At 34.1% G+C, this 10,001-nt stretch overlaps 1 protein-coding gene across 1 annotated transcript; it reads left to right on the top strand.

Moving 5' to 3' along the window:
- The first annotated feature begins 6,698 nt into the window (after positions 1–6,698).
- LOC133029291 (trihelix transcription factor GT-3b-like) lies at positions 6,699–8,189 on the top strand. Its single transcript, XM_061101776.1, has 2 exons — positions 6,699–7,243; positions 7,390–8,189. The coding sequence occupies exons 1-2, from the start codon at positions 6,899–6,901 to the stop codon at positions 8,056–8,058; spliced, it is 1,014 nt and encodes a 337-aa protein (XP_060957759.1). The 5' UTR covers positions 6,699–6,898; the 3' UTR covers positions 8,059–8,189.
- The last annotated feature ends 1,812 nt before the right edge of the window (positions 8,190–10,001 follow it).

Below are 10,001 nucleotides of genomic sequence, written 5' to 3'. Positions count from 1 at the left end.
ATCCATGAAGCAGCCAAAGTGACGTACTCGTGTATAAGAGCCATTCATTCCGTGGGTGTAAGGACCCAATGGAGGCTTGAAGCGGGGACGTTACAAGCAAAAGATGGAAGACCAAGATATTCCTCATGGCAAGGTTGAATTGGCATGTTGAGAAGCTGTTGGAAGTAGTGTTGGTTTGATTGCCTCGTGTTTGGAGAGAAAGAGAGCACACATTTATTCGGGTTAATTGCTTGACCACTAGCCTGATGATAAATGTTTAGTACTTTCTGAATAAACCTGGCTGATTGTGAAGTAGCACGACAAAAGAGCACACTATCATCAGCAAAAAAAAGAGATGCGACACTGATGGAGCAGTTCTTGAGACACGCAGCCCTTGTAAAGACCCATTGTTTTCCTCAGATTGTAGTAACCTTGAAAGACCTTCAGCACAGATGAGAAAAAGGTATGGCGATAGCGGATCACCTTGTCGTATACCTCATGTGGGAACTATTTCTCCAAGTACTTTCCCATTCAGCAGAAAAGAATAAGAAACAGACTGTAGACATCGAAGTATAAGTTCCACCGTGGTTGTGCCAAAACCCATTTTCAACATGACTTGAGTAAGATAAGGCCATTCAACACGATCAAATGCCTTTGACATGTCAAGCTTAATCGCAGCATATCCTTGGGTGCCTCGTTTTCGATTCTTGAGTGAATGCAGCAGCTCAAAAGCTATAAGAACATTATCAGTTATCAACCGGTGAGACATGAAGGCACTTTGATACTCTGAGATAACCAATGGTAAGAAAGGCTGGATTCTCAATACAATTGACTTGGAAACCAATTTATAGAGAACTGTACACAGACTAATAGGACGGTACTGTGTAATGAGCTGTGGTTTTTTAATCTTGGGAATGAGTGTGATGATCGTTTATTGAGAAGAGTAGGATCCGCACCATTATTGAGAACATCTAAAACTGATTCCGTAACAAGGGAGCCAACAATGTGCCAGTAGTTAGTGAAGAACATAACTGACATACCATCAAACCCAGGGCTCTTATCATCACTCATCGAATTTAGAGCATTGACAACATCAGCTGCTATATAAGGTGCAGAAATGGTTTCTCGAGATTGTGCATCAATTGTGGTTGGGATAACTTCCAGTATAGCATTAATTGCATGATCATCAACCCCTTGGCTGCTAAAAATAGACTGAAAGTAAGTTGAAATGATATCGAGCAAGGCAGGTTCACAGGTCTGAGTATTGCCAGCTTCATCTCTGAGTTTTTTAATGCGATTGTTGACAGATCTTGAATTTGCAAGTTGATGGAAGAACTTGGTATTTGAATCACCTGATTTCATCCAGGAAATTCGTGCCCTTTGATGCCAATAATCCTCTTCTTTAGCTAGCAACTCATCCAAGATCAATTCTGAATTTTTTAATGCAGCAAAGTGTTGAGGGTCAGTGCTTGATGAATTCTGAAGTGCTGATACATGATTATGAGACTCTTTTATTTCCTGTTTCAGATTACCAAAATTGGAGAAATGCCACTTTTGCAGATTGGAAGCACAGTTTGAAATATTAGTAGTGAGCTGAATTAAAGGGCTGCTGGCGCAAGGACTCCAATTGGCAAGAATAATCTCAGCACAAGCTTCTTCCTGCAACCAGATTTTTTCAAATCTGAACCGTGATCTAAACTGTGGAGACTCAGGCCGATCGATAAGGGTAGTGACAGATGCTTTTAATGCTCTATGATCAGAGTTATAAAAATCCAAATGTGTTAAAGATGGAGCAAGAAAAGTAGTATCCCAATGACTATTGGTAAATCCATAATCGAGGCGTTCTTTAACATTTCCATTCCCTTGACTCTTATTAGTCCAAGTTGTTCGATCACCTTGAAAAGGAATTTGACACAATTTGCAAGTATCTATAGCAGAACAAAAAGCATTAATCTGAGCATCAACTCGCCTTGATCCACCAATTTTATCCTCATGAGAAATAACTTCATTGAAATCTCCTAAAACCAGCCATGGAGATAAGGGTGATATGTTACAGCACCGACGCAGCAGAGTCCAAGTTAAGTGCCTTTGAGAAGCACAAGGATGCCCATAAAACCCAGTAAAATGCAAAGACGGCCCATCTTGACTTTCCAAAAAACAATCAATGTGGTTTAGTGAGTAATTGTTAATGGAAAGAGTAAAATGGGACTTCCAAAGGAGCATAAGCCCACCACCTAGCCCTTGTCTTGGAACTTCGATGCCATGAGGGAAATGCAATTTACAATGAAATCTATCTATACTACCATATTGTAACTTAGTTTCCATTATGAAAAGAACACAGGGAGCTTGCTCTTGAACAAGCAAGCGCAAATGCCTGAATGCACTCGGGTTCCCTAAACCCCGGGCATTCCAATTGACGAGAATCATGGCTGAGCGCGGTGTTGCAGAGCAACAACCGTTGGAACTTCAGGCTGGGACTCCTTTGAATCCAAATTACTGGTGTTGGAAACATACGGAGTTGGACTGATACCACTCGGTGCTGAAGAGTCCGACCGGATATGTATAGCATTTGATCGACATCGCTTAAGAACATTCCGAAGAGATTCCGAGTCAAGTTGCCTTTTAAATTGCTTATTGGGATTAATGTTTTCGAGTTCATCTGTGACAGTCAGTAGTCCCGTGATCCGTAAGGGGAAACACCGGGTAAGCTGTGCAATCCCACACCGCCTGGGAAGGTCAAGTGGGATGATTCTGAGACTGTGTAGGTATGGGACTACACAGTTGAAGAGAGCTTAAATGGATTGATTGGTACTACCTATGTCAACAAGGTGCATCTTGTTTTTCGGTAGCCCATCACGAAAGAACTCCACAGTTAAGCGTGCTTGGCCTGGAGTAATTTAAGGATGGGTGACCTCCTGGGAAGTTTTCCCAGGAAGCGTGCGAGTGAGGACAAAGCATGCTGGAAACACTCGTGTTGGTCTGTAGGGTCAGTCATCAGTCCATGAAGCAGCCATAGTGACGTACTCGTGTATAAGAGCCATTCAGTCCGTGGGTGTAAGGGCCCAATGGAGGCTTGAAGCGGGGACGTTACAAATGGTATCAGAGCCTTGACCCAGCCGGAAGTGTGGTCGACGAGGACGTCGTACCCCGTAAGGGGGGGTGATTGTGACAGTCAGTAGTCCCGTGATCCGTAAGGGGAAACACCGGGTAAGCTGTGCAATCCCACACCGCCTGGGAAGGTCAAGTGGGATGATTCTGAGACTGTGTAGGTATGGGACTACATAGTTGAAGAGAGCTTAAATGGATTGATTGGTACTACCTATGTCAACAAGGTGCATCTTGTTTTTCGGTAGCCCATCACGAAAGAACTCCACAGTTAAGCGTGCTTGGCCTGGAGTAATTTAAGGATGGGTGACCTCCTGGGAAGTTTTCCCAGGAAGCGTGCGAGTGAGGACAAAGCATGCTGGAAACACTCGTGTTGGTCTGTAGGGTCAGTCATCAGTCCATGAAGCAGCCATAGTGACGTACTCGTGTATAAGAGCCATTCAGTCCGTGGGTGTAAGGGCCCAATGGAGGCTTGAAGCGGGGACGTTACATCATCATCCAAGATAAGGACTGCTTTGCCTTTAACATTTGGCAGAGGAGGTTGCAATGTGGCAGAAATATTTGAGGAGACAATGGTGCTATAACTTGGAGATGTCATAGGAAAGGTAGCAGGCATAAATGGTAATCGGGTGGATGGCTTAACTGAGGGTGAATTGGGTGGATAAGTGGAAATCATTGGTGTAATGGGAAGATATGAAGGGAATGGAATAACTGGTGCTTCATCAGAGGAAATAGTTCAGGAAACCGGTGTAGTAGCAGGTAAGGTAATGGTTGGGGAAGTAGGTGTAGTAACATGTGGATTTGAATGTGACTTTGAGGATGATGAAGATTCTCGGTTAGTCATATTTGGTGGCAGAGGAAGTGAAATCTTAGCCAGATTTGGGATAGCAGCAGTGAAAGAATTCTTAGCAAGTCTAGTCATTAGGGGCCATGCTCCACCTTTGAAAAAATCTTATCTGTAGCGATCATAACCAGATTAAGGAAGAGGAGATCCAATCATAGCAGGAAAATATTCAAGAGAAGGATCATTGCCATTGTAAATATGCTCAAGAAACTTATGGCATGATTCAAAAGGATGTCCAATGGTGCCGCATTCAAAGCAAAACTCGGGTAATCTTTCATAACGGAACTCTAACCAGAATTCATCAAGTGAGTCCTTAAGTTTCACCATTTTCCCTCTGAGTAACGGCTTGGAAATATCAAGAATGGCACGAAAACGTAGAAAAGGACCTCAACCTTCATGGACATCAACGTAAGTACCAAGGAGGTTTCCTGCCCATTCAGCCATTGCTTTAGTTTTACTTAAAAACGGTAGTCTGTGTAGTTGAATCCAGAAAGGAGTGAGGGACATAGCTTCGGGTGTAGGTGATTGAAGGGCAGTAGGTGAAGATAACACAATAAGATGATTTTGGAAATGCCACGGTTCCAGCAATAACACTTTCTTAAGATCTCCAAGGCATCCAAAAGTAACAAGGAAAAGACCCGAATGATGATCAGTAATAGTAACAGGGTATTGGCCCTTCCAAAAGCCACTCATTTTAATGCGGAATGTTTTCCGGCTAATATCCCGAGAGGAGATGACTCTAGCATATAGAACATGATTCGAATGAGAAGAATTACCATTGCTCAAACCAGGAGGAAGCGTTAGAACTTCCCTTTCAGATTCAGTGAGATGTAAAGTATGATTCATATCATGCAAGAGGTGATCCATGAAGGCTAAGACAAAGGATTGGAATGCATGAATACTGGCTAAAATTTGCAGAAATTCAAAAAGAAGGGTGGATGGAACAGTTAAAATTCAAATGGAGAGGTTATCATATACGGTTGAACAACAAAGGAAAATAAAGGGAGAATATTAAGGATAGAGATCAAAAAGTCTGGAAGTTAAAACAGTTAAAAAGAAAAAAGGAAACTAACTACCACAAAGCTTTTTAAGGGCACACTTATCTACATAAATTAATGTATATAGTGTGTTGTTTGTTTTTGTTATTATTATTCTTATTTAAGTTTGTATGTGTTTTTTTTATTATTATTTTTGATACTTTACCGTACTAAAAATGAAGTTTAAATACTTTGTTCAACATGTTTATTTATTTTTTTTTTCTATTTTTTTATACGCGTGATAAATAATTTTTTGATTCTTATTTAATAAGGCATTATAAACTATTCGAGTTTTTTTTTGAAAGAAGTGTTCTTTATTAAGAAGAGTTATCGCCCAAAAGAATAGACAACAACTCCGAAGGAACACTATTAATAGGGCACATACGTTCAGCCAGAGACATAAAGTGTCGGGCAATAAAATCAAAAAATTACCAATGTACAATCAAGAGAGAATTTTGATCCAAGACCAAAAATCAATAAATCTAATTAAGTTCTTAATAATTAAAAAAAAAATCGAGTATAATAGAAAAATATTTAGCACAAGCAAAATACAAAGAAACTGTCTTGAAAGTATTATAAGTCTCAAATAATGACTATTCCAAAATAAAAAAAAATAATAAAAAAAAAACGTATTTCTCTATCAAATATGTTTATTATATGCTTATTTATTTTATTTTTTGAAAGCATATGCTTATCTATTAATTATTGGCTAATTAGGATTTTTTTTCCCCTTAAACTATATATGTACTAAATTGCCTTTCAATTTTTCTAATCGTTAAAAATTCTCTCTAAACTATTAAGATCATTAGGACTTTTTTTTTAATTTCATTCAATTTTACTAATTTAATAATTATTTATGTACTAAATTATACTCTCCAGACTTTGATATTTATCAAATTATACATCTCAAACTTTGACACGTACCAAATTATGCCTCATGAACTTTTTTTTCATGTTAGACTTTTCCTATTAAAATTTAACAGAAATTCTTAAACTCAATAATTTTAATAGCTTTAAAGAATTTTTAATAGTCTTGAAAATTTTGAAAATTATAATATAAAAATTCGACTAAAAAGTAGATAAAGGGTATAAAAGATTCTAGTGTATAAATAAAATCGTACAAAGTAGTTAGTTTTAGAGGTATTCAGGTGCTATTTACCTTTTTAAAAGAAAATAAGAAAAAAACACTATTTTCCTTCAATATGCTCAAGAATGTTCTATCAATCAAGAAATACAAAAAATCATTTACTATTTATTTATTTATTTATTTTTTGGTTAAGTCGGTTTTGTAAAGGTCACATATGATGATGTAATGAAAGTATTTATTGTTATGTAAACTCGGTTGTAGACAATAAAATCCCAAAGAAGTATAAAATAATAAGTCAGTGTCGTAAGAGTGACGCCACGTATACGTAATCGTAAGGTGGGAACAAATGGGAAAAAATAATTTAATTTTTTATTTTTTATTTTAACAAAAATAGAGAAAAAGAAAGTTTGCGCGTAGACAGATCAGACAGGGGAAGAAGAGCTGTTTTAAGAAAAAGAAAAAAAAATTGATTTTTTATTTTAAAAGGAAAACTTTAATTTTGATTTGGTTATTTATTAATAGTCTCTGATGAAATCTGAACCTATATATAAAAATAAATGTAAAAAAAATAAATATATACTTTGACAGTTGACAGTACCTATATATATATAAGAACAGAAAAAAATAAAAATTCCTTTATTAATATTTTTCTTTTATTTTAATTTTAATTTATTTTTTCTTTCTCATTGACGATTCACACTTTGTATTCACACACCCTTATAACAAATATTTCCTTCTTCATCAAATCTAACTTTTTTTTTTCTTTCTCTTTTTTCTTTTCTTGAGACCAAAGTTTAAGATCTTCTTATAAATTTTCTTTTTAATATTATTTTCTGTTGCTTGGTTATGGAGGGTCATCATCACCATCTTCATCACCATCATCATCAACAACAACAACAACAGTTTCATCATCTTCTTCCTCAACAGTTGCAACAGAATAGTAATAATAATAATAATAATAATAACAATAGCAGTGTAAGCTTAGATGTAACAGATAGATTTCCTCAATGGAGTTTACAAGAAACGAAGGAGTTACTAATCATCAGAGCCGAGTTCGATCAAACTTTCATGGAAACCAAACGAAATAAACTCCTTTGGGAAGTTATTTCAAATAGAATGAAAGAAAAGGGTTTTAATCGCAGCCCTGAACAGTGCAAGTGCAAGTGGAAAAATCTTGTCACTAGATACAAGGTAATTATATATTATTATAGATCATCTTTATTAATTTTACTACTTTTCAATTTTTATTTTTGGTGGGGTTTTGTTAATGTTTTTATATTATTATTATTATTGAAAATTCATATTCTTTATTAGCTTCTTGTTTAAGCAATCTATAGGGGTGTGAAACTATGGAGGCTGAAGTAGTGAGGCAACAATTTCCTTTTTACAATGAAGTTCAAGCGATTTTCTCGGCGCGAATACAGATGAGATCGATGTGGGCAGAGCCAGAATTAGGATCAGTTGGAGGAGGTGGTGGTGGATTGAAGAAGCAAAAAGGGGTAATGATAATGTCATCGGATGATGAATTAGAAGATATTAATAACAATAACATTATTGTTCATGATAATATTGATCATGTTATTAGTGAAGAAGGAGAACAAAAGGGTAACATTAATAATAGTAGTGGAACAATTTTGAGGAGTAATAATAAGAAGATGAAGAGTAGTAATAAGGTTATGATTAGTGATCATGTTGGTAGTAGTGGTAGTAGTAGTAGTGGTATTGTTAATAATGTGAGAGAGATATTGGAGGATTTTATGAAGCAACAAATGGCAATGGAGACACAATGGAGAGAAGCTTTTGAGGCAAGAGAAGAGGAAAGGAGATTGAAGGAGTTGGAGTGGAGACAAACAATGGAGGCTTTGGAGAATGAGAGGTTGTTAATGGAGAGAAGATGGAGAGAGAGAGAGGAACAGAGAAGGATTAGAGAAGAAGCTAGGGCTGACAAGAGAGATGCTCTTATCACTGCTCTTTTGAATAAGCTTACACGAGATCATGATCTTTAATATCATGTCTAGTTACTAGTTACTACTACTACTACTCTCTCTTTCTAATTGTTATTATTAACTCTTTGATCATTTTTGATTAGATAATATGGTTTTTATATATTCGGATTATGATGATAATGTAGGCCAAACCATGTACTACTACTACTACTACTACTACTCTTCTCTTGTTAATTATGTACTTTTTCTAGTGTAAGATTAGAAATTAGTTAATGGATTTTTTATTTTTTTTTTGGTTCATCTAATGTTGAGTTTTTATGAAGAAGGTAGAGCTATATATATAAAATATTGAAATTTGTGAGTTGTTGTTATCAATGATCAACTACTGGTAAGGAGCTAGAACATTCCATAGTCCTATATATATTTATTAGAAATTATTTAATGGTGTGAGAAAGAAATTATCCATTTCTATATAATTTTTATCAAATATCGCTAACCAATTTTAAAACGTGATTTTTAAGTGGTGTTGGGACTACTAATATCTTGTACCAATGCTATATATTTATAGATTTGTATTGCTCCATTAATGTTGCTAATGGCTATCACACCTTCACCAAAGTGCAGTAGCTTCCACTTTCACTAACACGTATTGATGGATCATATGTACAAAAAATTTATTATAATTCTCAATTAATGTTATTTCTTTATAATATAACTTAGCTAGTGTATATGTGTTGTGTATATATATACACAACCTTTGGCCTAGTCTATATATGTTTTTTTTTTTTTCGTTAAGGAGTCTATATATGTTAGGATAGAAAATGTCTAACTACTTAGGGGCATGGGCATGATTTTCTCACATGTTACAAACACGACTAGACTGGAAAAAATATAAGTATGGTCACGAGTTGACATAAAAAATATATATTTGAGCATGATACGACACGAATGACATGGATAGACTAGCCGAAGGTACGACACAAAACAAACTCGAAAAACAAATTAAAGTACGACACGAGACAAACCCTAAAGCACATCACAACCCATTAAAAAATGCTACAATTTAATAATAATAATAATAATAAATAATTAAATATGTATTTTTCAATTATAAACAAGTTAGAATAATAATAAAATTTAAATATAATAATGAATATTATAATTTTATAATTAGAATTGTTAGAAAATATAAAATTAAAACTATACTTTAATTTATTTATATAATATTTAAGTTGAGCATTTATAATTAAATATTTAAATTCTAATAGTTTTAATAATTTTTTAATATCATAAAATATTATTAAAAAATTATATATATATATATATATATAAATATAAATTCTGAATAGATATTTCTAAACAAATGTAATTATATATTAATTTTATTATTAAACATTAGATTTTGATATCCAATATAGCGAATAATTAAAAAGAAATTTAAATTATTATGTTTAATTTAACTACTTAATTAAAAAAAATTATCTCTTTTTACACTTTATTAAAAATATATTTATATAAAATATTTAATTATTTAAGTCAAACTCAATTTTTTTATTTTTTGCCTTTTTTTTTTAATTTTTTTAAGCGATAGAATAACCACAACCAATATAATGTAAAAATAAGAGATATGTCTAATTAGATAGAAAAATTTATCATAAAAATTCAAATTTTCCAAATATTACCTATTTATAAGTAATACTCACTAACAATAATGAAACTTTGAATAATACATATATTTTAGTAGTTGCTGGTTCATTAATTGTGAAGATAAAATGTGAAAAGTAAAGCACGAATTGAAATTTAAATATAAAATAAGCTGGCCCATTTAAGAAAAATAGCTAGCACAAATTAAATACCGCACGAATTTAAGTACGATACAAAAATATCAAGTTTACCCTTTAAAAATATTCACACAATACCGCATGACATGATGTATATTTTAAAAAGCATGTTATAATATGAATGGGGCTAATACATGTACAAATTTCCAGCACTAATATGAA

Source organism: Cannabis sativa, chromosome 7 (genome assembly GCF_029168945.1).
Source record: "Cannabis sativa cultivar Pink pepper isolate KNU-18-1 chromosome 7, ASM2916894v1, whole genome shotgun sequence".
Lineage (NCBI taxonomy): Eukaryota > Viridiplantae > Streptophyta > Magnoliopsida > Rosales > Cannabaceae > Cannabis > Cannabis sativa.
The sequence above is the reverse complement of the archived record's forward strand: the minus strand, read 5'-3'. Positions and strand labels throughout refer to the sequence as shown.

Coding starts and splice junctions, on each gene's coding strand:
- LOC133029291 (XM_061101776.1), top strand. CDS start 6,899: ATGGAGGGTCATCATCACCATCTTCATCACCATCATCATCAACAACAA. Junction 7,244..7,389: donor ATCTTGTCACTAGATACAAG/GTAATTATATAT, acceptor AGCAATCTATAG/GGGTGTGAAACTATGGAGGC.